We start from the raw sequence: 26,649 nt of genomic DNA on the forward strand, positions 1-26,649 counted from the left end.
GCATTTTCCCTCCATGCCTAAAATGCCAAATAAAACAGCTGTTGAGAGTATTAAAATACTCTTGTCAGAACAAGCCATGGTCCTTTGCTCAGTTGTACAGGTGCCACATCACCCGAAAGATAAGCAGCATAAATGTTTCAGGCATACAAAACTGTACTGAGGTGTCTCAATTATGGTGTAAAAGCCTCCCTGTGCTCTCCCTACTCCAGTTTTTGACCAAAACTGCATATCTCTGCTGTATGAAAAACTGGTCATTTTTTATGTCTAGCAATCATCAAAACACACAGTCAGGGAAGTAAACTCCTGGAGCACAACAAGCCATGATCCTGGGTCATTCATTCCCTTTCCAGATCAACCTTTTGAGTGCTAAAAATGTTCCTGTCCATCCAGAAATACACCTCACTTTTTCTTCTGGCAAGCTTCAGGTTTGAAGGATGCTGCTGGCAAAAGAGAGATGCACCAGGAAGGGCTGGGATAGTACAGGGAGGAGGACGTTGTCAAAGAGTTCTGCGCAGCACCCCAGAGAAGACCAAAAAAAAAGGAAGGGTTAAACCAGTTTTGCTACAGGCACTCATTTTTGGTTACTTGCTTGTTTGTCGGGGTTTTAAGTGGAGGGTAAAAATGCTCATTTTTGCCTTATCCATTTGGGGCTCTCGCTGTGACCCCAACAGTGTCTGTGGTACCGCCCCCCATTCCTTGCTCTCATCACTGCTGCTGAAAGGCACCATCTGGAAGCCACGGGCTCAGTCCCAGCTGGCAGGAGAGGAAGAGACCCTCACAGCTTTCAGTGGCATCCGGACACTGGACCTCCCTCACCCTCATTTTGAACTGCCACGTCCTCGGCTCTGCTGGCACAGCTCACATTCCGTGCAGTCCCTCCGCAGGGGCTTGTACAGCCTTGGGTGTGCAAGAGGCCACCCTCGATGGCAGGGATGGGTACACAACTTCCCCACAGCAGACGTGACCTAGAACGGGGTTAGCCCTGCTCCAAGCCAAGGCCAGGTGGGAACCTTCCAATTGCTGCTCCTGCCACTGTTGACCTAGAGGGGTGGGAGGTTAAAGGAAAGCTAGAAACAGGAAATTTCAAAATAAGCCTGCAGACAGGAGCGGGTGAGGAGAGGGGACGAGCTGGACTCGTCCTGCCCTGCTGCAAGGTTGGTGCTTGCCTCCGCCCAGTCCCACCGAGGTCTCCAGGCCACGCCCAAGGTGGTGGCAGCGCTGCCTGCCCTGCCCGGGCCAGGGCTGCTCCGGGAGGCCCCAGGACCGCGGGGTTCACCGCTGCAAGGCGCTGGGCAGGGCAGAGGCAAACCAACCCGCCGGCGGGCTGCCCCGGCCCCGCTCTCCGCACTTCCAGCCCTCAGCTGCGGGCGATCCCCCCCCCAGCCCCGCCGCGGCGCCAGGGCCGCCGAGACCCGGCGCAACTCGGCGCACGCACGGGGGGCGGGGCGGGGCGGGGCGGGCGGTGCCGCCATTGGCCGCGGCGCGCCGGGCTTTCCCGCGCGCGGGATGGCGGGGGAGCGCGCGGCGGGGCTGGTGCGGGAGCTGCACCGCGCGGCCGGCGGGCACCTGCCGCCCTTCCGTGTGAGCGGGCCGGGCCGGGCCGGGCCGGGCCGGGCCGGGGGGAGCGGGGCCGGGGGGAGCGGGGCGGGCCCCCGGGTGCGGCCGCGCTCACGGGTCTGTCCGGTGTTGCAGGCGGAGGGGCTGCGGCAGGCGCTGGAGGAGATGCGGGCGCTGTACGAGCGGAACCAGGCAGACGTGTGAGTCCCGCGGAGCCCAGGGCGGTGCCGCCCAGCCGGTCCGGACCTCCGGAACGCGCCTCCTTCTCTTCCAGGTCCGAAGCGAAGTCGGGGCGGACAGACCTGATTTTCCTCATCCGGTTCCGGCACTGCTGCCTGCTCCGAAACCAGCGCTGCCTCCTGGCCTACCTGTGAGGAGTGGGGCCGGGGGAGGCGGGGGTGGGGGCTGCCGCGACCCCCCGGGGGGCACGAAGTGTCTGTCTGCTCGTCCTGGCCGGCCCAGGGGCGCAGCCCCCCGAGAGTCGGGGTTCCCGGGCGCTGGGTGCTGGGACTCCGGGCCCAGGGAAGAGGTGCGGCAGTCTCCTTGTGGGCAGTGCTGTTACCTCCGGACAGCTCGTTTCCTCCTGGTCTTTACAAGCTGTCCTTACTAGATAGGCCCGGAAGCACATCCGTGAAAGGCAGGCAGGTGGAATGACCCACGTTTTTTGCTCTCGGCTGTGGGGCAGGCTGGGCCGCCAGTGTTGCCGGGGGACGTTGCCAGCACTTGCCTCAGCCAAGGTGCTGGTCTTGCCCCTCGTTTCTTCTCCCCTTAGGTACGACCGGTTGTTGAGGATCCGAGCCTTGAGGTGGGAGTATGGCAGCGTCCTGCCAAACGCCATCCAGTTTCACATGTCAGCTGAGGAAGTGAGTCAGCCTTGTCTGAAATCCTTCCCCTCTTTCCCTTTATTCCTCTTTAATAAGTTATCTATTGAGCAGAGTCAAAACAGGGTAGAATTCCTCCGCTATAAACATGACGCTTAATGCACCTTTCTGTACGTACAGATTTGTTTGTTCATTGTCTGTGGGTACAGTCCCAATGGATACTGAGTGCAGGTGATGCGTGGCACTTTTAAGGATCAGGTAGCCTTCACCACGTCAGACTCGCAGCCAGCAGAATTAAGTCTTCACGTGCTGCTCTCAAATGCCACCCCTAGACCAAGGTACAGCGCTGCTAACATAAGCAGCACGTGTCCTACCTACCCTAAATCCAGATTGCTCTGGCTCTGGGGCAGATTTTCCCTTTAGAAGAGCTTGCGTTCACCTTTACCTGGCACAAAAACTCTTGGGAACAGGGGTCTGACAGCACAGATAAAGTAGATCTCACTCACCAGGGCCCTGTCTTTCAGCATTAGCTGTTTGGCTTTGCATGAGGGATGGCTGTTGATGTCCACAGGTGGAGTGGTTCAATCGGTACAAGAAGTCTCTGGCTACCTACATGAGATCAGTAGGAGGAGAGGAGGGGCTGGACCTTACACAGGACTTAAAACCTCCTAAGAGCCTGTACATAGAAGTAAGTACAAGATTGGTGGTATGTCTGTGAACAAAATATTGCCCAACCATTTTTTATTTATTTTTTTTTTTAGAGAATTTCACCCCCATCCCAAGTCAGAAGGTCATTAAGCAGAGCATTTGAGAGCACCAAAGCTTGCAGAGGCCTCTACATTTAACACTGCCTGCCAGTGTTTTACTCCCTCTTCTACTGAGGGTATTTTGAATGATGGCAGTTCTAGTCTGCAGAGAATTGGGTGTGGTGGGGGGAGTGGTCTGAATCCCAAGTTTCTGCAGCATTTTGGAGAAACTTCACCAACTCTCAGATAGTCTGGAAACCTCGTTCACATGTTAAGGTTTCTTAACTGGTTTTCTTTGTTATTTTAAATGGACTCTGATAGATGAGACTAGAGGCAGGCAGGAATGCCAGGAGGCCTGTGTGGATGAGCAAGGAGCTACCAGACACAGTTAAATCTAAAAAAAAAAAAAAGCCTACAGAGGGTGGAAGCAGGGACAGGTAGCCTGGACAAGGGCTCAAGCCACACTGCCCAAGTTGCAGAAGGCAAAGGGAGGGACTGGGAGAAGGAAGATCTCCTCACTGTACAAGAGCAGGTTCAAGACCATTTAAGGAACCTGAAGGCACACAAGTCCATGGGACCCAACAGGATCCATCTGCAGCTCCTGAAAGAACTGGCTGATGAAGTTGCAAAGCCTCTGTCCATCATATCTGAGAAGCCATGGCAACCTGGAGACATGGAGAAATTCCTACTGACTGGAAAAGGGGAAACATAACCCCCATTTTCAAAAAGGGGAAAAAAGGAAGACCCAGGGAACTACAGGCCAGTCAGTCTCACCTCTGTGCCCAGCAAGATGGTGGAGCAGATCCTCCTGAGGGCTCTGCTACGGCACGTGGAAAATAAAGAGGTGACTGGTAGTAGCCAATATGGTTTCACTAAGGGCAGTTCCTGTCCGACAGATTTACTAGCCTTTTACAGTGGTGTCACAGCATTAGCGGACAAAGGGAGAGCAACTGATGTCACCTACCTAGACCTGTGCAAAGCATTCAGTACTGTTCTGCACGACATCCTGGTATTGAAACTGGAACAATAACAGATTCCATGGATGGACTACTTGTTGGGTAAAGAACTGGCTGGATGGTCACATTCAGAGAGTTGTGATCAACGGCTCAATGTCCAGATGGACACCAGTGGCCACTGCCCTTCCTCAGGGGTTGGTACTTGGACCAGTGCTATTTAACATCTTTGTCAGCAACATGGACAGTGGCATTGAGCGCACCCTCAGCAAGTTTCCTGATGACACCAAACTGTGCAGTGTGTTTGACACCCTGGAGGGAAGGAACGTCATCCAGAAGGACCTTGATAGGCTTGAGAGTGTGCCCACCTAATGAAGTTCAACAAAGCCAAGTGCAAGGTCCTTCACTTGTGTCAAGGCAATCCCAAACACAAATACAGGTTAGGTGGAGGATGGATCAACAGCCCAGAGGAGAAGGACTTAGGGGTGATGCTGGACAAGAAGCTCAGCACGAGCTGGCAATTTGTGCTCGCAGCCCAGAAAGCCAACTGTGTCCTGGTCTGCATCAAAAGAAATGTGGCCAGTAGGTCAAGGGAGGGGATTCTCTCCCCTTCTACTTGGCTCTTGTGAGACCCCCACTTGGAGTACTGTGTCCAGTTCTGTAGCCCCCAACATAAGAAAGATATGGAGCTCTTGGAGTGAGTCCAGAGGAGGGCCACAAAGATGCTAAAAGGGCTGGAGCACCTCTGCTAGGAAGACAGGCTGTCCAGGCATGAGACTTGGAGTTCTTCAGCCTGGAGAAGAGAAGGCTCCCGGGAGACCTTATAGTGCCCTTCCAGTACCTGAAGGGGCTACAGGAAAGCTGGGGAGCGGCTTTTTACAAGGGCTTGTAGTGAGAGGACAAGGGGTAATGGATCAAAACTGGAAGAGGGCAGATTTAGGTTAGACATTATGAAGAAATTCTTCACTATGAGAGTGGTTAGACACTGTCACAGGTTTTCCAGAGAAGCTGCGGAGGCCCCATGTTCTGGTTTGGTCTGGTGGGGTTTTTGGTAGCAGGGGAAGGGCCACAGGAGTGGCTCCAGTAAGAAACAGCAGCTCACCTCACTCCAAAACCAGCCAAGGAGCCAGTAAAGAGACAATAGATGCGCCCCAGTGATTAACATGTGAAAGAACTCATATAACACCTGAGCAGAGAAGGAGGGGAAGGAGAGCTGTGCCCGTGATTGGTGAGGAAGAAGGTGCCAAAGCAGAAGTTTCCCTGCAACCCATGGCAAGATGGCAGCTGTCCTCCTGCACTCATGGAGGAACATGGTGGAACATTCCCTGAAGGTGCCAGGAGGGGTGAACTTGGCCACTGGACTTGGATGTTTTGGCTAGTGGATTTGCTGCCTGCAGACTCCAATTGCAGAGTTTTGGAAGACCCTGGTGCCAGGGGAGTTTGTTCCCAAAGCAGCCCATGACTCTGGGAAGCCCAGGCTGGAGCAGATCTGGACCTCATGGGAAGGACTCATGAAGGAGAGGTTCGTGGAGGACTCTCTCCCATGGGAGAAGCAGGGGAGGACTGTGAGGAATTCTTCCTGAGGAGGAAGGAGCAGCAGGAACCACCAGCCCGTGAACTGACTCTAAACCCCATCCCCTGTCCCCCTGTGCCGCTGGGGGGAAGGAGGGAGAGAAACCGGGAACAAAGTGATTTGGGCCGGGGAAGAAGAGAGGGGTGGGGTAACATATGCAAGCCCTGCTCTTTGTGTTGTCTGTGTCCTGTGTTTGATTAGTGTGAAATTTATTTTTTTGCCCAAGTTGAGTCTGTTTTGCCCAGGACCTTAATCAGTGAAGAACCCTCCTTGTCCTTTGTCTCAACCCATGAGCTTTGTCCTCCTCATCCCAGAGTGTGTGTGTGTGTGGGAGGGGAAGTTGAGTGAGTGGTCATGGGGCTGTTCCTTTGTGGTCATGTTGGGCCCAAACCACAACACCCCATCACTGGAAGCTGTCAAGGGCAGGTTGGACGGAGCTTTGAGCAACCTGGTCTAGTGGGAGGTGTCCCTGCCCATGCAGGTGGGTTGGAACTAGATTAATGTTAAGGTCTCTTCCAACCCAAACCATTCTATGATTTTACACAATTGATGGAATAAAGTAAGAGCATGTGAGAAATCAGGAAGTAGCTGATGTTCTCTTTGAAAGAACATGTACTGACAATCAACCTGCTCCCTAAGACAACTTCACTCTTAACAGATTGTTATTTTCTGGGATGTGTGTGCGGAGGTTCTTCTGGAAACACTGTTGCTTTTCCCCAGACCCTGTCTCCTGTGCTGCTGTTCCTCTAGTCTGTGGAGGGTTGGGCTGGTCTGCTTCCGCATGTTTCTTGTCCCAGGCCTGGTACAGTCCTGTATTTCCAGGTCTTCACTGTACTGAGGCTCCAGCAGGCATGTAGAAATGTGTCCCTACTTACAGTTCTGGGGCATGTGTTGTAAAGTCAGCAGTGATGTTTCCTATGTGAGATGTGATCATCTGAGAGTTGTGTTTAAACTCTGCAGGTGCGGTGTTTAAGAGACTATGGAGAATTTGAGATTGATGATGGTACCACTGTCCTGTTGAAGAAGAATAGCCAGGTATCCGTGACAAGAGTGTGTGGTCTGTTCTCTTCTTACTTCCTTTCCACTCCCTGATACTCCCCTGCTTATCCCAGCTTCACAGCCTGTCACAGTTCCTGCACACAGGGCTCCCTGCACATGCTACAAGCTGCCTGCATGCCCAGGACTGTGGTTCAGCTCTGCCTGGTCTTGCACCACCATGCAGCAGGTGTACAGCACAACAAGCAGGGCTAGTTATGTGCAGCAACAATTCCAGTCTGCCTGGGTTTCAAGCAAAGTTTGTCTCTTTTTCTGTGCAGCACTTTTTACCCCGCTGGAAATGCGAGCAGTTGATCAGACAAGGAGTCCTTGAGCACATTCTGTCATAAGCATGCAGGGCAGGAGGGACCACAATGGAGACTGAACTGTGGTGGATGTGCAAGACTTAAGCACCTCAACATTTCTGCAGTGGACACCTTGCCACTCCTCTTAATGGCCTTTCATACCTGACATGAAGATCAGCCCTGATAAAAAGTATGCAAACCATACTGGCCAGCTCTTCATGACCAAAGGGTGCATACTGGTAATGTAGCAATCCTAGGAATCCAGCATAGTGGAGGGAGGAATTGGAACAGGGAATGGGGAGGGGGTTTTATCCAAGCCCCTCTGCTACAAAAAGGTTTTGAGAATGCATAGTTATTTGGAGCAGTTCTTTGTTTACAACTACACATGTGGGAGTAAGAGACGAAGCAGCTGGGCTCCAGGAGCCAGGACAGCTCCATCATTGCAAAATAAAGAACTGCTTCAGCCTTCAATTTAGTGTTTTTCAAGAATAAATATTGTGTTTGTTAAACTCTCTGACTTGGCTCTCTGACCTAACCCATATTGACCCTGCAGGGCACAGCTCACCTGGTTATTTAGGTGTCTTGGTAGAGCTGCTCCAAGTGTCAGATGAGGCTGCACAAGCTTCTGTCTAAGGTTAGATGTGAAGCCTTGTCTCCCCCATCAGAGGTCTACAGATACTGTTTCTTAAGATGCTGAGTGAATGAAAACTGCAGTCTGGGGCATGGGCCTGGCCAAGGTTTCTCCCAGCATGCTTGAGCTGTGCTTCTGTTCCTCTAGGAAGAGTTCCCTATCCGAGCACTGGTCTGGCAGGGCCAAGGGGCTCTTTGGGGTGGGAAAGGGAGCAGAGTTTTTTAAGGATTCAAGTTAGAACAAAACCAGAGCAAGGCTGAAGAGAGGCTCTCCTTGTCTGGTTTTCCTAATGGAGCTGCTCGCTCTTGAGTAGTAGCTGAAATACAGCACGTCCAAAAACAGACCAGAGGTTTGCCTAGCCCCCATCTCTGACAGGAGCCAAAAAGCAAATACTTTGGGAAGGATAAAGGAACAGGATAAATGCTTGGGGCATTACTGCATTGCTGTCCCAGTCCCATCCAAGGAACCTCCCCAAGCTAACATCTGCAGGGCTTCCCTCCTTGTAATAGCCAAGATTGCCTCATGACCCTTGTAATCAGGGCTGCCTCCAAGGCAAACGGGAGCCTCAGCTGTCATTCACCAGGGCAGAAAAAGCACCCTAGACCAAGGAAGCCTCCTCAGTCACAGCCTCCAGCCATCTGGCACTGCCCCATGGTTGGGGAACTCCTGCCCTGGCAGACTAGGACTTGAAGACAGTAGCTGAGTTTCAGCTCACGGCCAGTTTATGCCCTTTCGTTCCTGAACCAACAACAGCTTGAGGTACTCTTAAGCCCTATTCTTTGTACTGACTTTGTCCAGCCTCTGCTTTTGCACCCTGATCCAGTCAGGCTGGTCTAGTCTCTCTTGTACAGTAGTCTCCATAGCCCTCAAAATCCTAGGAGTCCTTTCACAGCTAGTGGCAGCCACAGCCCCATGTAAATATTCTCTGCTCTGCACAGAACAAGGCAGGGGTACTGCGACAATGCAGAGGGTAATACCCTGGGCAGATTAATAAATTTGGTTATTTGTTGATGTGAATAGTTGGCTTTGTGGCCTTTAAGACAACTTATTTTGGCAAGAGCAGTATCCACTGCCAGTGTGTGAAGGCCTACAGGGAAGGCAAGATGACACAATTAACTTACCATGTATCTTGGTCTCCTTTGAAGAAGTGCAGTGCTGAGTAGGAGCCACCAACCCTGCCCCAAGCCTTGGAGGCTCACATGTAAAGAAGCCTCTTCCCTCAGCCCCTCTGTCCTGCTCACTGCAGAGGCAAGAACCCGCAACAGATTTGTTTGGATCCCAGGCTCAGGCTTTAGGAGGGCCAGAGTCTCCTAGAGCCTAAGAGGAGCTGCAGAGGGAATAAAAATTCAGCAACAGTTCGGGGAGGCTACTGAAATACAGAGCAAGCTGGAGATGGCAGGAGGTGCCAAATGCAAACATTTTAATGCCACAGCTTTCCAGACACAGGAACCTGCAAGCCCTCCTGCCCTGGCTTTCCAGCCATAACAGCATGGCCCCATCAGCAACCCTCTGCAGAGAAGGAACATCCACACCACCACCAAACATGCTGCCAGGGTGCAGGCTTATGTTGCAATGCAGGGATGGCTGCCCTGAGACAGACCTGACTTCAAACAGCACTCTCTGGCCACTATGAAAAGCACCAAAATTAGTGCTTTCAGTAGAAACATTCAGCTATCCACAGAACCAACTTCCTGAAAGGACTCTGGTTTCTCCATTTTCGACTTTCTACCCAGGAAAATCCTGGCAAGACCAGGGAGGACAAGGCTGATTTCCCAGCCCAGCTCTACCTCCCTTTCTATACCGCACAGACACTGGCCAGAGGCAGGGCTGCCACAGTGGGTGCCCCATCACCCATTCAGAGATGCTGGCGTGATTTTTCCAATTAGCTGCTTCAGAGCTGAGGCTTGCTCCTCCAACAGCTGATTCTTCTCCTCCATGCTCTTCCGCTTCAGCTCAGCCACCTGCAGGGCCACTGCAAGCCCCCTATTCTCCTCACGGAGGTCTTCAATCAGCAGTTTGTTCCGGGAGAGCTGGGCCTACAGCAGGGGTGGGAGGCTTAAGGTTCAATATCCCCACACAGGGGTCCTGGCCAGGCAAGGACTTGCAGCACTAACCCCTCTTGCACTCACCTGGGCATCTTTGAGCTGAGCTACCCTCTCTGCCAGTGCAGCTTCAGCACTCCTCAGATTGTGCTCCAGTCCCTCTGCCTGCTCTACAGCTGCCTGCAGCAGACGCTCATGTTCCTCCTGCAGCGGGTAACAAAGCCTAACATTGGGTTGTCCCAGCACTCACCTGGCCCCTGGCAATTCTGGAACATGCATTTTTCCAGGGCTCCACTCACAGACCTTAATAGTACCTGAAGGAGAGCATGAGAGGATCAGTGGAGGTGGTACAGGATGCAAAGTGCAGTGGGACGAGTGTCTTAAAGCAGTACAACCTTCCCTAGGTCAGCACCAACCAGTTTCAAGACAAGGCACAGATTCCCCATCAATGTTTCTATAAAAACAAGCCAATGACCTTCCCTCTCTCAGCTGTGTCCAGAAAAGCCAAGGAAAAGACAATAGTTTCCTTGGGTGCAGTTTTTGTGTCTGCTCATTTTAATTCCTTAGGTTATAATTTGCTCCATCTTTGCCCAGGTTAGTTTCCTGAAACAAAGAACAGCATCACAAAAAAACATTGCCTTGTTGCCCGCCTGGCCTGCTGCAGGCTACATCTCTATTTGGAGGGCTCAAACATTTTTTACCCAGCCTGAGCCAGCAGTGTTTCCCTGCATAATTCCTGCTCCTCTAGGCACAAGGTATCTGGTCTGGAGTAGGTGGATTAGAACGCGGAGGGCTCCTGTTTGCATGACTGTGACTGGGTTCATAAGGAATGAAAATTTCTGCTGAATTTTAAGATCAAGTGCATTTTCCACATGGACTTTTGATAAATAGCATCTTCAACCCAAACCTCTGGTGCCTTCAACCACAGCTGCCTTCTAAGCTGGCAGTGCTCCTGCCCAGGTACCCTTGACTGAGTTCCCACAGTTCCTTGCTTACCTGGGTCCTGACCAGCTGCCTGCATGTCTGCTCAGCCTGCAGGTGGATGTTTTCCTGGAGCTGCTGAGCCTTGCACTGTTCCTGTCTCAAGCTCTTTTGCAGCTGCTCAAACTGTTTCTTTGGCACCATGTTGTTCATCTGGGCCTTGGCCTGCTTCAACTGCAGAGCATGCTGAGTCTGGGCCAGGCTCAGGCTTGCCTTGGCTTCCAAGAGCTGTAACACAGAAAGGCTGATAGCTGGTTGCATCTTTGTGCCAGCAATGGGACAGACCCAGAGCATGCTGCAGGTGAGGGGAGAGATTAAGACACACCCTCAGCCCCCTCCGTAGCTCTCACACCAGCAAAGCAACAGCAAAGTGGCAGGACCATGGGAGTGGTGCTTGGTGGGCAGCCTACAAAGCCAGGGATGGAAAGCACTGACAGCTGCCAGAGGAGAAACAGGGACCCCTTGTTGAGCAGTGAGGAGCAGGAGCTGATGGAGGGATCCTCTGGGAGGATTCCTAGCACCAAGGGCTGCAATAGCAGGAGGCAGAGGGGTCTGCTGGCCTGTGTTCTTAGATTCCAGACCAGCTAGAGCTTCATTCCCTGCCTGTACTACATGTCCTCTACTTCCTGCCACCAGCAAAGGGCAAACCTGATACTGAGAAACAGGTCTAATCCAGCTTTGCCCTAGGGCTACTGAGGGGTGACTAGCATGAGCAAGCTGTACCCTGGAAAGCCAGTCCCTAAGCATGTTCCCAGAGTAGAAGGCAGGATAGGGATATTAACACATTTTGAGGTTTTTCACATTGTCTTTCCTTTACCCTAGTGGTCCTTGTTTCCCTGCTCTGATCACCTCGTTCCCTTGCCCTCAGACACAACCTACATCGCTCCTGCCATCCCTGCCCAGCCCTTACATGATCCTGCCACTCCCCTAGCTCCTCAGTCAGCTAAGCCATGGGGAAACAAAGCTCCTGTGAGCCACCTCCTCCCATCTCCTATGCCCAGCCAGCCTGCACCAGGCAAGGACAGAGGGGACACCTTAGGGGCAGCTGCAAGCAAGGACCCATCCCAAGCTGCCCCTGAACTGGCTTCAGACATATGTGAGTGGGAGGGAGAGAAAAAGGACAGTCTTTTCAGCTCTGAGCAGGGCAATATCAACATCACAGGGAGCACTCAGTAGCATGCCACCCTGCCACCAAGTGACACCCACCTTGTCCTGTGAGGCCTTGAGTTGCTGACGGAGCAGCTCTGTCTCCATCCAGTGTGCTGCATGGTGCTGGTGGTGCTCCAACCTTGTGGCTGTCTCTGCTCCTCGTGGCCACTCAGCCTCCATAAGCCTCTGGCTCTGCAGCTGGACAGTGCCACAGCCAGTCCCATGGCTGCCTGTGTGCTCATTGAGTTCACAGCCCAGCTGATGCATCTTCACATTCAGGTGGGAGACCTCCCCCTTGTTCTTCTCACTCTGGAAAAGGTTGAGAAAAAAAACAATTCATGCACAGAGGCTTAGAGTGGGAAGAGAGGCAAGAGAGACTTAATCTGTCCCCTGATGTTCCTACTGGATTCCCACCCAGGAACAGCACTGTCACTGCAGGGCACTGCAGGCACTCAGGAGAAGTGCTCCCTTTTCTCAGCCCAACTAAAGCCCAGTGACTGGGTACAAGCACAGCATTCCTGGGTAATAAAACCCACACAGGTGATAGTCCTGGAGGAGGTCACTAGGGAAATCAGGGGGAACGACACAACTGTACAGATGTGTAACAGAAATATTAAGGTTGGTAAGAATACAGTATGAATGGGAATGTGTCTGTGAGAAAGTACCAGACAAAAGAGCAGAGAAAGGGCTACAAGAGCAGCCTGCATTAACACTAAAAGGCACCATCCCCCAGACCTTGCTCCTAGGACACTGTCCCCCAGCAGTCAAGCTGAGCAAGGTGCAGTTTCTGGTCCGTGCTCTGACCAGGACACAGCACAGATAATATGTCAGCAGAAAGCCTGCATCCAACAGCAGGGTGGAAACACACTCCCAATCCCATTCCTCTGCTAGCCTCCCAGGAAAATGGGCAACCAACACAGATTTCCTCCAAAGGAGGAAAAGCAGAGAATGGGCAGTGGATTTGTGGCTGAAGGTTAATGGAGCCAATACCAGTAAGGCTAGTAAAGGCCACCCTGCTGCAGCTGATGGCCCCAAAGAGTACAAAAGATATGTCAAAGATTCCCAGTCATGAGGAATCCCAGGAACAGGGTAAGGAACTAACAGCCTGCAACCCTCATCCATGTTGCACACAAGCCATCTTGGCCAGGCCTTGTGTGTGCACATGTCCAAAGGTTTATGAGCATGTGGGTTTGAGACTGGGAGTGAGCAAAACCTCTGGGAGAAAAAGTACAAGTAGGTAAAGACAACCTCATTAGAGATTTTGTAGCAACACTCTGCAAGACCTTCACTGGCTTTTGTCACACATATTTTGCCTATTTGACAAGCTATTAAAGGAAGCTGGTTCTTCAAAACAAGACAAGAGTGTGAATGTTTGAAACAAACATTCTTGTTCTCTATGAGCACGTGCAGTTTTTGTCCTCCTAAATCCTTCAGCTAGTCAGCTCATCAGCCTCTTACCGATGCTTTTAACTCTGCTATTTCAGCCAGCTCCTCCACCTTCTCTCTGCCCAACTCACTGGTGTGCTTCCTGTCAGGGAGAGGGAAATTATCCATTTGAGGCCAGAGAGCAGCAAACCACATCCCCCCAGAGAAGGGCACTGTTTCAGGGAGTCACACATATGGTTTTGGCCTGCAACATGATGCACAGCCAGGCCAAAACGGATATGGCCCCAGATTGATTCAGGAGTGGGTCAGGTATCTCTGCCCCAGTAGGTGACCCAGCCCAGGGCAGACAGATGGGGACATCCAAAGTCCCGCAAGATTGTCTGAGGCCTAAAAAACAGGGGATGAAAAACAGTGAGAGAGCCAGCTTAGCAGACTTGTGGGACCATCTGCACCAGAAACCTGGCTCTCCTTGGATTTATGTCTCAGTACTGGTGAACTCAGTACCTACCTCAAGCTTTCTAAGGCAGCAGCAGGTCACTAGCCAAAAGGTTAGTGTGGTGAAGAAGACTATCCTTTCCTCCCTCAGCATACCCATCCCCACAGCATTCTCCAAATCCAGATCCAGAGCCTGTGCTCCGGACTGCTCAAGCCTTTGGCTGTCCAAGTCCATCCCAGCACTGGCTGCTTTTGCATGGAAGGATGTGAGAGTGCTGGCTTGCTCAGAAATGAGAAAACAAGGCAGGTTGAGCCAGCTGAAATCTGCTAAATGCACCTGGGTGGCTGTTCCTTTTAAAAGCATTATCTATCCACCCATTAGCCAGCCTTCCACAGCTGGCTCCTCCCTTACTCTTTGTGTTCAGTGCCCTTCTCCTTTGCTAGCCTCAGCTCTTGCTGGAGTCTCTCAAGTTGACTTTTCAGCAAGCTGTTCTCCTCCAGCAGCCAGCACAGCTCTCCCCTGCAGGGAAAGAGAACAGAGTGAGAAAACCATGCAAAAGCCCAGTTTGCTCTTGGCATCTTACACTGGCTCCCTGCTCTGTTCCCATTTGATTTGCAAGGACAACAAGAACTAAAGAAATCTGAGAAACAACCATCCAGTAACTCACAAGACATGTCAGGACAATGAAAATACATTGGTAGATAAGAAGATCATCTTCAAGAGATGGGAAATAAAGGGGAATAAGGACAAAGAGCATCAGACCCTGAATTCAAGTGGCTTCCAGATGGCTGGAATTATTTTCAGGCCTTTCAAAGAGTGGGCAAGTTCTTCCTCTCTTCTCCAAGGAAGCAATTGAGGACTAATGCATGGGCTGTGTGGCATTTCCTGCCTCTGTTTGGCAGGACACTCCTCACAGAAGCTGCTTTCTAAGTCAGTTTTGCATCAGGATTCACATGCTGTTCTTCCTGTGATATCTCCAACACCCACATACAGCTGTACAAAGCAGAGGAGACAAGTGCATCCTCAGCCACAGCCACGTGAGCACATCCCAGCTCTCTCACCACACTCCCAAGGGTAGTAAAAGACATGCAGGGAACAGCAAGACAGAACGTAGCTGCTGTTACAGTGTCAAGAGAGAACATAGCTGCTGTTAGAAGAGAGTCTTACACCATCATGTTCTTAAGCAGCCTTGTGTTTCACAAGACATCTGCTTTTTGCTGCAGCAGCAGCACTGTATTAGTTCTGCAAACTGTCTTTGTGCTCAAATCTGCCACTCTCTTAAGCTCTGGGTTCATTCTACAGGCAGTGCATGCCATCTTTGAGCTGCATCAGATCGTTTCACCCTTCTCCTTTTCCTCTCCCACTCCATTTTGACAGCCTCAATGTCATATTTCCTTGTATGATGTTGTGCCATTCTGTATCCCAGGGCTTTTTTTCCTCTTCTTGCCTTTCAGATCAAGTCTATGTCTGACATGCTGCTGTGTGAAGGCAAACCATTTAACTTTGCTCTCTCTGCCTCCTTCCCAAGTACATCCCCTTGTCTATCAGGATTTCATTTCTCCTTGCCAAATACTTTCAGCTTTGGCTCCAGCTTCTAGATTGAGCAGGCCACTTCCTGCAATCAGATATCTGCGCTGTCTGAACTGGCCCATGCATCCCATAATTTTTCATTTCTTCTCTGTTCCCCCTGTGCTGAGATTGCAACAGGAGATTTTGGTCTACCAGCTCATCTGAGTCTTGGGAACCTTCTCCCTTCCCCCCAGAGGGTAGTTCACCAGATACCTTGTCCCTTCCAACACCAGAGCCCTCAGCTCCATGATCACTGAAATTATTCCCATGTCATCCTGGTGCTTTTTTTCTTCTCAACAGCCGACATCTCACACATCTTGACTTGTTCCCCATTTACCTTCTATTCCAACTTTAGCTGCCTCTGCTTCCTTGCAGAGATCATGTGCTTTTCTTTCCACTCCCACTGATGCCTCTTCCAGGCACACTGCTCTTGCAGGTCTAAATCTGGAGACTTTCTCATTGGGAATCACCTCTTCTCACACCAATGTTGCTGCAGCAAACCCTTACAGCTGTCCTCATGCTGACATTCACTCAGTGACAGCTCTTGATTATGCCCAACTTCTGCATCTTTCCTAAAGATAAAACCCACTTTGCTGACCTGGATTTGATAACAGCTTTAAAAGCTCAGCCAGCCTCAGACCATACTTTTGCTGGAGAGGGAATGCGAAGTTTTCTTCACGTTGCAAAGTCAAGGCAATTACTTCAATGTTATAGACAATTCCCACACCATTTTGCACTGCACAAAGACTCATCCATCAGATGTTTACCAACCACTCTGAAAGCTCCAGTTTCCTCTGCGAGGCCATTCTGGGGCCTGAGGAGGTTTGCAGAACTAGCACCACAAGCACAGGAAGGGAAGATTGGGGAAATCATTCAGTGACAATCTTAAGCTCCCATAAGCCAGTCTGTTTTGGCTATACAGAGAAATTTGAGCCATTTTTTTGTGCTTTTAAGACAGCAGATTGTGATGATCTAGCAAGTAGAGGCAGGTTTGCTGAAGGACCAAGAAAGAGAGGCATAATAAGAAAACACTGATGAAAGCTCTCTTATTTCCCTGTTTTGAGAGGCAATCTTTGCTGGGCACTGCCTCTGAGACAAGCCTATAGAATATGCAGGGACACTTAAAGTCTTCAAATAAAAGCACTAATATAAAGGAAGTTTAGATGTCTCACTTCAAACAGCTGCAGCCCTGCAATACTGCCCAGATTTTCTCTGAAATGAAAGCAGCTCTCCTGCCCCACAAGAGATCAGCCCAACCTAGTCTGGTATGAGCAGGGAATGCATCCCTTTTCTCCCACTTTACCCCAGAAACAGAACAGTGCCAGACCTCAGGTTGTTTCTGCCCCTGCGGTGCGTCCTCTGCTCTTCTCCCTGCTGGCCCAGCTGCTGCCCTGGATGGTAAATATCTTCAGGGTGCTGTTGTCCCACTCTAGCCTGCTCCATCTCAAAGCTCTCCTCCAGCTGTAGGCTCCACGCACATTTTTGCTGTTTCATGCTACCAATTACAGCCCAGTACTTCGCAATTGTTTCTTGTAGGTCTCTTTTCTGGTCTTCCATTTTGTCCATCTCAGCCTTGAAGCTTTCCTCACTGTCCTTCCTCTCTCTCTCAAAGTTTTCCCTCATTAACTTGATTTCCTCCTCATAATAGTTTATCTGTTGGGAGGAGACAAGATTTGGATATTAGCACCTGAGAGCTCTCCTCTTCTCCAATAGCTCTGACTCAGATCTACCCGTTAGTCACTCTCAACAGAAGACACTCTTCAGGCAGTTCTGGTCCACGCTAAACTCAGGACAACAAATCAGTATCAGACAGAAGCCTCTAACAGGCAGATATTGGAGGGACCCAGTCCTTCCCAGCAAGCAGCACAGCTCTCCCCATCTTCCTTGTTTGCAAGGGAACCCAGAGAGAAGGGAAAGGCCAGAGCATTATCTGCCACTGCTCCTCATAGCCTTCCTACACCCTGTAAAGTGGTCCCTTTTCCAAGATGCAGTGGTGAGTAGCTGCTGCTCCCCATGGCTCCCCTGTAAACACTAGAAGCTCCAAGATTTGATAAGCACAAAGGCAGGAGTGTGAAGATCTGCAAGCATCTTTGTGCTCCTTGAAATGTCACCTGTGTGGCAGTTTAGGATTGACTGTTGCAGTGCTGCAAAGGAAACACAGCAAACATCCCTGACCTCTCAGTTCAGCAGCAAAAGGAGGAATGAAGGTGGAAACTGAGGCTTCTCACATGACGACTCACTGCTGCCTGAAGCAAGGGCTGGGTTCATGCTGTTACCTTAGGGCAAGCAGGTGCAGCAAGTGCAGAGAGACTGGGCTCTGATACTCCTCCCTGCCCTCAGAAAATACCTGGCCGCTTCTCCACTTGGTCATGTCACTGGTTTAACCGCAACAGCAATGTTGAGTAGAGTTAATCATGGTTCCCCATAAGGATCAAGATGCACACAAGCATTTTGCAAGGTGTCAGAGATTTCCATAAAGCCTTTGCCAGCCAGTGAGGGCTTCAAAGCTTCCTACCAGCTAAGACAGGCTGGGGAAGCCCACGCAGTAACTCCAGCAAAGAGACCAGGTACCACCTTGCTCCCCAGCCTGAATTCTCCAGCAATCCTCCTGGAGCAGATGCACTATCAGCCACGCTGTAGAAGGCTGCTCACCAAGCAGTTGTGCCAAAAGGCCACCTCCCCCAGTACCCCTCACCTTGGTTTCCAGCTGTAACTTCATATCCTGCAGCTGCTCTTGGAGCTGCTCCATTGAGAGTGGCATCTCTGTGCACGCAGAAGTGGGAACCAAAGGGCTGGGAGAGCAGCACACTGGCAGAGAGGAGCCCTTTGAGGGCAAGCCTACAAGACAGGACAGGCCTGGCTGAACTGATCAGGATGGCTGAAGCTTCACTGAATCAATTGCATACAATGCCAAAAGATGGAGATCCCCCATCTATCTGGCAACCAGTCCCAGGTCTGCATGACCTCTCTGGGCCAGAAGCTTTCTCCTAGTGATCAATCTGAATCTCCCAAGCCACACTTCAGGGCTATTTCCTCTTTATTATATTGTGTTTTCTCAACATTATCAAAAGTGAAAATCTGTGTGTTCATTCCCAGGTGCCTAGCCCACAGGTCACCATCACCAGCTCTCAAGTTGGAAGAGCCTCCTTCTCCCCATCTCCCTCTTCCTCGTGACCCAACACCCCCCTCTTTCCTCCTCTAGCTGCCCAGTGCCAGAATTGGCAGCAGCAGCTCAGGGACAAGCTGCCCCACATTCCCATGGAAACTGATCCAGAAGGACTTTGTTCTTGCTAAGATGGGAGAAACAGAGAACCCTCCTGCATTTTACCTCCTGCTGGCAGCCCCCACTCAGCCCTGCTCTCCTGTAGCTGGAGACGCAGCCTTTCCAGCTCCCTCTGCAGCATTCCATTCTGGTCCCACAGCACCTGAAACAGAGACTGGTCACAATGTGGCTACAAAGTTCCCCATGGCTGCAGGGGGCCAAGCACCCCCAGCTCTCAGCAGCAATGTGTACTCAGGGTCTCTTGCAGCATGAAGAGCAGAGATTTTCCCTGCCAGCACAGTCAGAGAATAAGGCAGGGGCCTTTTCTTCCATCCCAGACAGGCAGAGGAGAGATTTTGGAAGAGCCAGAGAAGAAATACAAGCCCAAATTACTGTGACCACTATTACAAAAACCATCATTAGACACTGCACAGCGTGAAGAGCCACAAGCAACTACCCCTGCATGCAAAAGGACACAATACCATGGGCTTCTGCAGACACCTCAGATTGCTGGACATCATGAGACCCCTCCTCACCTAAACAAAACCAATGCTAGTGACCAACAGACAGGAAACACTGTGATCTCACTACAATCCTTTACACAGCCCAGAGGTTTGCATTTATCTTCAAGACATTCCTGTGGTCATCTGGGCTAGCCAACTATGCAGACAAAGCACTAGCAGGAGTTGTGGTGAAGTAAGTCCCACAGGGCTCCGGAAGGGAACATTTCTAGGTTGCAGAAGGCATAAGCTGAGGCAAGAAGGTGCTGATCCCATGGGAAGCAGAGCATGAAGCAGGTTCTGCTGCCTGCTTAGCACAGAGTCCAGCATAGGAGTTTATCGCTTCTCAGGGCCAACATTAGCTTGCTCACTTTGAGCAGACATCAAAATATATCCCATATGCTGTCACACAGGAAACTGATGGGCTGCAAGAGATTATAAACTAGGATACTTCCAAAGATCTCAAATAATAAATATTATTGCACAGATCTAGACAAATGCAAACTCAGTTTGTTTAATCTCCATTCTAAACAGGAAAGCAGAGGAGGTGGGGGGCCGACAGTATTCAACAAGGGTAAAGAATAAAGCCAAGTCGGTGCCTTCATAGGGGCAGATGAAGCCTGAAGGCTGAACCCCTCCATTCATCTGCAGTCTCATGGAGAACTCTGGGGCTGCTCAAGGGAGGAAAAACTGCAGCACTGAGCATCTTCAACTCTTTGGTGCCACCTGGAGCAACCTGCGCTGGATAGTACACCAGCCTGTTCACCTTTAATTACAGCTTCTAGAGGGGCTGCCTGCTGCATCCATGAAACGGCTTTGCTGAAAATGTGGATTTCAGCCCCTGGTGGGGGATTTGGGAAGTCACCATCTCTACTCAGTGTTACTCCACAGTCACACATAGCACTTGGAAACAGATGGGCAATGCAATAAGCACAGGACTCAGAAGCCAAGGCACAGAGCACCCAGCAACTCACAACATGCAAGATACACAAGTCACTTAAAAACGAGAGGAGGGAGATGGAGGCTGTGCTCACAGCCCAGAGAGCCCAAAGCTCTGGGCAGAAGGGCATGCAGGAGGTAAAACACACACATCACCAATTCCTGGACCACACACACACCAACTACCTGGACAAGCTCACCTTGACTCTCTAGCAGAGTCCAGCAGCAACAAGTTTTGTAGGGGTTGTTAAAGTGGGGCAAGAAAGAGGAAAGAAAAACAAGAAGATAGAAGAAATTAGCTGATAACATGCTTTCCAAAGAACACCTTTCTCCTTGCGTTTGAGAAGAAATGCAACACAGCCCAGTGTGGTCTGTCCTTATACACAGAGTTACATGGTTTCTAAACAAAATGGCCCACGGACACAGGGTGGCAGAAAGGGAGGAATTTATGACCCAGCCCTACTCCCCCCTGGCAGTATCCCAGCAAGGGAACTAACCCATGGAGGGCTGCAGGAGCAAGGAAACTGCTCTACTGGAGGCACAGTTGTGTCCTGCCTCCTGCCACAGGACAGGATAAAGCAAGAGGAATCTCCCCTCTACACTGCTATCAGCTGCCTCCTTCCTTTCCCCCGCAGGCCAAAGTGCCCAACAGATGTGCTGATGAGAGCTGTACCTTCACAACAGCATTGGACAGCATTGCTGGAGAACTGCCGACCCATACCTGGCACTGCTGCTCGTACTCCTGGACAATCTCTGCAAAGCTCTCGCTCTGGTTCAGGAGCTCTAGGCTCTCGGGCTCCACCTGGCCCAGCTGCACAAGCAGAGGGAAACACTTCTCATCAAGGAAATTAGCAGCTCCCCAAATGGAGAGGCAAAAGCTCTATTAAATCATCAGAGTCATGGTGCTGCACCCACAGATTCAATGGAAGGTTCCTATTGACACCTGTGGGATGGGTCAGATGCAGAAAGAGGAGGAAAAACATTTTTCTTCATGTGTGAGATACATCAAACTACAGACAGACTAGCTTTTCCAAACTGGCTAACAAGATCAGACTCATTTCTTTCCCCAGACCCATTTTACCAAGTGCCTTGTTGGAGTGGAAGACACTAAAACTTAACCTTTGTTTCAATACTTGTGAAAAAGAAAGCTTTTAATTTCTGGAAACCAAACTCTGAAGTTCTCTCTTGACGACTGCAGATTTGTACCATTTTCTACAATTGTAAACTTTCCTAACTTTCCTCATCTTGTTTTTCAAACTTCGAAAAGCTTAAATTAAGTGCTTTTTCTTCTTTCCAAGTTGTCATTAATGTGCTGCAGAGTTCAAAGAGAAGGAGACCATAATAACTGACCCAAAACACGCAAGATTTCATAGAAAAGTGTCAACCTTCTGATGAGTTCCTGAAAAGTTCCTATTAACTGCAATGGAGGAAGAAAAGCTACCTTGTCCTTCACACGGCAGCTGAGTTCCTTCTGCAGATCCAACACCAGCTCCTCAGAGGCCGCCAGTTTCTCAGCCATCTCCCTGACCTTGTTTTGCAGCTGAGTGTTCTCCTGCAGGAAAAGGGAAAAGACTCTCTTGATGTTGTAAATCCACACGTCACATTGGCCACAGGCCTTCAGCAGGAAGCTGTAAAACAACTGGTACATCAGCCTGCCGGACACAGCACAGCTTGCAGGAGACCCAGCTTTGGACAGTACACTCCTGATACACACCACATGGACTGGGCTCATCTCTCCAAAGGACAGATGTAGGAGCATATTTTGCAGACAAAGAACTAGAAAGCCCCACAGGCTCATCGTTACCCCTGCTTCATAAAACTATGGTTTCCCTCACAGCCAACAAAGGCAGCAAGTCCTGAGCTGTCTCTGTCTGTACTTCCACACTGAACAGCACTGAGAACATCCCAGGCAGGCAGACACCATCATCTGTGCTTTTGGTATGATCCCTGGCACAATTTTAGCCTAGGCCACAGGTGTTCAGGTCTTACCAAGGGCCAAACCGTTCCCAAGAGACAACATGGGGGTTTAATAATGTCATGGCAAGGGAATGAGCTCTGTATTTAATTCAGTAGCATGGATGTGGCTGATGATTTCTCTATATAAAACTCCTATCTTTCCCAGCAAGAGCAATACAAACCATCCATCTTTGTCACCAGCTCTGCTTTTGTGTCCTCTGAAGAAGTGAAGTTGTTTCACCCAGGGCAGTTCTACTTACCTTCATTGTGTGGTCCAGTCTCCCTTGAAGGCTGGCCTCTTTGCCCTGGAGGAACTGTGTATCAGCCTCCAGCTTCATTTGGTGATTGACTGCTTGCTGCAAAAGCAGCTCTTTTGCCTCTATTTCTGCATGAACATCCCTGGGAAAAAAAAGTGACATGGTTGGGGCACTCAAAGCATGTTCTCAGATGGTCAGGAGGTCCCAACACCCCTTCTCACCATGCCCAAAGCAAGAGGGGAGAGCTTGGTCAGAGGGATGCTGGGACCTTAGTGTGAGGTCTTCAGGGTCTTCTCTGCCATTGACACAATGGCAAAACAAGACAGAGACTCATAAGGGGAAACCGGGACAGGAGAGAGACTGTGGGTACCCATAGGAAAAACATTTTCACCTCCCCACCAAAAGAACCCCTCCTACTTGAGCTTGCTCTGGGTGACCTCGAGAGCGACGTACTGCTTGTCCAACTCCCTGCCAAGCTGCAGGCAGCGTCTCTCCACGTTCTCCAAGTCCAGCCTCGCCTTGTCCCTCTCCCTGGCAATCTGCATCACCTGGATCCTGCAGGCACAGTGGGCAATGCATTAAGAAACATCCCACACACCCAGAGAAGGGGCCTCCTCACAAGGAGAAGCACCCTTACCTGAGGCACTGCAGTTTGTATCCATAGGAGGTGACAGCTGCACGCTGAAGCCTACTCCTGGGGACCATGTGTGTGCTGTCCAAAGGTGCAGTTCTTCCAGGCTCACCTGCTCCGTGTGGTTACTCAGTCTCTGCAAGGACAGCACTGACTGAAATCACTTTCTGCCACTTCTAACAGTGCCAACGTGACTCCTGTTGTAACACCATCTGACCACCCTCCAGTCTTTCAGAGATCCACCCCCATCTCACGGAGATGCTTAGATCACATCCACCCTGGATTTTCACCAGCCCTAGAGTGGCCATCCCACCATGAACCTGACTGCAAGCGCTCCTTCCAGCCTGGATGGCTGCTTGCTGAAAGGCCTTGCTGCTCACTTCACCCACCACCATTGGAAAAGGCAGCACGAGAGACCTTGAGAACCTCCTCTAAGTTCTTCCAGGGCTCAGAGGACAATGAAAATTTCAGGCTTGACACATTTAATGCTGCAGATGTTGGAGAAGAGATGTGGGCCCACGCAGCTTGGCTGGAGGGACAGACTGCTTCCTTGCACACTCTCTTCTGACACTGAGGAAAACAAGCAGCAGAGTCAGTCCATGCAGCAAAAGTGGTTTAGATCACACAAAGAAAATGTGGATGAAGCTTGCTCCATGCGCTAAAAAGGGACATTTCTACACAAGGGATACAGAAATGCTAGTGCTCCTGAAGCCAACGAACTGGGGTGATCTCTCCCCTCTGCCAGGCTATGTATACGTCTCCCTCCTGTAAAAGGTGAGGCTCAACAGCCCTCAGTTGTTCTGTACTACCATCCCACTCTACCTGCACAGGGTTTGCTCCTACTCAGGCAGCTCCTAGACCATGCCCAATAACTGACTGACAAGTAGAAAACTCTCCCCATGCCACAACACTCAAATGCCCAACTAATGTCTATTACATCACCCCCATGTGAAATGAAATATATTGGCCTGAATTGTTCTAAGCAGAACCCATTCTTCAGCCTCCTTATTTGTAGGAAAATGGACATAGAATCCTTCCTCTGTGTGCCAGCTGGATTTGTGTCTGCATTCCCCACGGCGTGTTGCAGAAACATCAAACACAAATTAACTCTTCTGTGTAAGCAATGACCTATGGTTTCTTATCCAAAGTTAATGGAAATCACATCCAAGGAACTGCAGATCAAGGCCATCAACTAGGATTCTTCTTACAGAGAAATCTTTCTGCCTTTCAGCTCACCCCATGAAGTGCTGACAGTTTTGGCTGCTGGAGAGACATCGATGTACCTTGGAAAAAGGAGGTCATGTGGCTGAACAAGCCAAACAGCAGTTCCTCAAAGCTCGCCCTTCTCCCTCCATCCTTCTCCAGCTTAGTGAATATAAATTTGAGTTCCCAAAAAATGAGTACAAGAGAAGACAAACTCACCAGGCACAGGTGAGTTTGAGCAGGCACACTGCTCAAATCATCCAAACAGCTTCTTAAAATAAATCCCAACTCTTTTACTGTCTAAATGGAACACAGCTAAAGAACTCGCTTTGAAAATTAACACTGCTTTGCTTCCATACACAAAGAAACAAACTCATCTCCACAAGTCTGAAATGTGAGCCCAAGACAAGCACAAGAAGCACTTGAAACCTGCTTCAGCTTTGGGAGAGAAGGAGGATTAAGGCCTCATGTCTGTTCTGGGAACCTGAAGAGATACAGTCCCCCTGTGATTTCATTTTGGAAATGGCAGGCTATTTGCAGAGACACACAGCAAAAGGACAAGCTGCAACAAGTGAAGCTGCGACTGGACATAAGGAAAAAACTCTTCCTCCAGAGGGCACTGCAGCCCTGGGAGAGGCCGAGAGAAGCTGTGGGGTCTCTCTCCATCCTAGGAGACAGTCAAACCTAGACGAGGCAAGTGCTGAGCAACTTGGTCTAGCTTGAAAGTCAGCCCTGCTGTGAGGAGGACTAGCCCAGTTGCCTCCAGAGTTCCATTCCCACCTAAGCCTGCCTCAGTCGGACACTAGAGACCACCTTCTTCCTGAGGAAAGCCAACTGCATCTCCAAGGAAATGCAGCTGTGCTGGGGGATGCCAGCTCAGGACCAGTGTGATCTAGGGAAGGCAAAACTTACTTTTGACAGTCACTTCCTTTGACTCTACACATTCACTGCCCAGAACTCACTTCCCATTCCTCTCTAAACAAGCCAGCTCCCTGCTCACCTACTTCCTTCAGCCAAACACAGGCTGAGGAAAGGCTTGTCTCCTGCACCTACCTCCTCTGAGAGGGCCTGGACTTGAGCTTCAGCCATGTACAAGGAAGGGCTGGGCACCCGATGGGAAATGAAGGCTAGGTCAGGCCTCCAGCACCCATCAGCCATCATAAAACAGCCTCCCCACATCTACTTGTGAAACAGCACTGTGAGGAGCAAGCTCCCTGTATGTGTTCATCCCTGCAAGGACAACGGGCAAACAGAGCCAACGCCACTGACACAAGGACCCAGCAGCATGATTCCCCTGCCACAAACTCAATCCAGGCATGTTAGCACCATGCCACCCTTCTACATTCCTCCACAAATCCCAGAGGCTCTGTACCATGTCCTCTCCTGATGGCTTGCCAATACATTACACACAGGGAGGAGGTAGGCCATCATACCGTGTGTCTCCACCGGCAGGATCACAAAGGCGTTATCGCTTTCTTTGTTTGCCTTCAGGTTCTGTGATAAGAAAAATGAGGGAAGAGCATCAGCCACAGTCTGTCCCAAGGCAGGAGTCACACCCTGCAAACCTGCCAGTTCTGCTTAAACATGCAGCTCCTGACCTATCTGTTCACAAACAGAATGGGAACAACCCATGTGAAGAACTCAGCCTGACCCACCCAGGCCCCCTCAGACGTGCTGGGACTGGAAATGTTTGTGTTTTTTAACAGCTTCAATTTACCATGTCAAACATTTTAGCCCAGGCCTCGGGCGACTGCCCTGCCATGCAGAAGAGAGCCTTCTCCAACAAAAGCTTAAGGGTTTGTTCAGAGATCAGCCAATCACCCAGGGTACCCATGGTGGGAGGATGGTTAAATCTGCCCTCTGTTCAAGGGTGAAAAAAACGTTGTTGGAGGAGACAAAAAAGGGGAAAATATGAAGATGCAAATCCTGCTAAAATCCCAGATGGGAATGAAGTATAATGGGGTACAGTATGCCCACACCCAAATCCTCTGCCCAACAGCAAACCCAGAGACGCAGCTCTGTGAAAACTAGATCCCAGCTGCTTGCACGACATAAAGGGAGACCTGGAGAGGGCACTGCCTGATGAAAAGGATGGGTTATTCTCCTCTGGTCTCTGTGGTGTGACACTCTAAACCTCGTTCAACTGACTGGTCTGGAGCTCCGGTTTACCAGCCCTCCTGTGACACGCCGGAACCCGCCGCAGAGGCAACAGGGTCCGACCGCCAGCCAACCCGAGTGCCCGGGGCCTTCCCGGGCCTGGATGTGGGCTCTGCACGGGCAAGACAGGCCGCGCGTGTAGACACCAGCACCTGCGGCGTCCCAAGGGGGAGCACACCCCCGTGCGACCAGAGGACGGGGCCCACCCGCCTCATCCTCCCGCAACACGCCAAGCAGGGCGCTGCACCCCCACCTCCCTCCGCCCGCCCTTATCCGGGGCGTCGCACGCAGGGCGCGCAGCGCCGCGCCAGGCCAGGCCATGCCAGGCCAGCAGGCCACGCAGGCGGCGGAGACGCCCGCCCGCCAGCCCACACCGCAGCCTGCCCACAGCCAGGCCCGGCCGGAGGGGGCGGCACGGCTGCCCCTCCCGCGCTCCGGGCTCCCGCTCCCCCGAGCAGCAGCAGCAGGCCCCGGCCGCCCCGGGCCCGGCACCCCGGGCCCGCACTCACCGCCCCGCCCCGCCGCGCATGCGCACGCCCCGCCCGGGGGACCCGCCCGCC

General features: G+C 51.1%; 2 protein-coding genes across 11 annotated transcripts; one reads left to right on the top strand and one right to left on the bottom strand.

The window, feature by feature from the left end:
• The first annotated feature begins 1,466 nt into the window (after positions 1-1,466).
• GINS1 (GINS complex subunit 1) lies at positions 1,467-7,499 on the top strand. The gene is made up of 7 exons (XM_051613977.1): positions 1,467-1,581; positions 1,693-1,757; positions 1,832-1,927; positions 2,330-2,420; positions 2,950-3,066; positions 6,611-6,685; positions 6,967-7,499. The coding sequence occupies exons 1-7, from the start codon at positions 1,507-1,509 to the stop codon at positions 7,033-7,035; spliced, it is 588 nt and encodes a 195-aa protein (XP_051469937.1). The 5' UTR covers positions 1,467-1,506; the 3' UTR covers positions 7,036-7,499.
• A 1,520-nt stretch (positions 7,500-9,019) lies between these two features.
• LOC127382400 (ninein-like protein) lies at positions 9,020-26,617 on the bottom strand. Of its 10 annotated transcripts, none has more exons than XM_051613969.1 (17): positions 26,599-26,617; positions 25,366-25,426; positions 23,147-23,299; positions 22,736-22,865; positions 22,516-22,653; positions 22,102-22,240; positions 21,327-21,437; positions 20,607-20,696; positions 18,513-18,609; positions 17,880-18,022; positions 16,512-16,837; positions 14,027-14,134; positions 13,252-13,321; positions 11,851-12,102; positions 10,660-10,872; positions 9,751-9,867; positions 9,020-9,657 (listed from the first exon to the last, which is right to left on the bottom strand). In XM_051613969.1, the coding sequence occupies exons 4-17, from the start codon at positions 22,801-22,803 to the stop codon at positions 9,469-9,471; spliced, it is 2,061 nt and encodes a 686-aa protein (XP_051469929.1). In that variant the 5' UTR covers positions 22,804-22,865; positions 23,147-23,299; positions 25,366-25,426; positions 26,599-26,617; the 3' UTR covers positions 9,020-9,468. The 10 variants fall into 10 exon arrangements, with proteins under 10 accessions (XP_051469929.1, XP_051469928.1, XP_051469927.1 ...); XM_051613968.1 differs by lacking the exon at positions 26,599-26,617 and adding an exon at positions 25,996-26,294; XM_051613967.1 differs by lacking the exon at positions 26,599-26,617 and adding an exon at positions 25,650-26,294.
• Between the last annotated feature and the right edge of the window lie 32 nt (positions 26,618-26,649).

Source organism: Apus apus, chromosome 3, assembly GCF_020740795.1.
Source record: "Apus apus isolate bApuApu2 chromosome 3, bApuApu2.pri.cur, whole genome shotgun sequence".
Taxonomy (NCBI): domain Eukaryota; kingdom Metazoa; phylum Chordata; class Aves; order Apodiformes; family Apodidae; genus Apus; species Apus apus.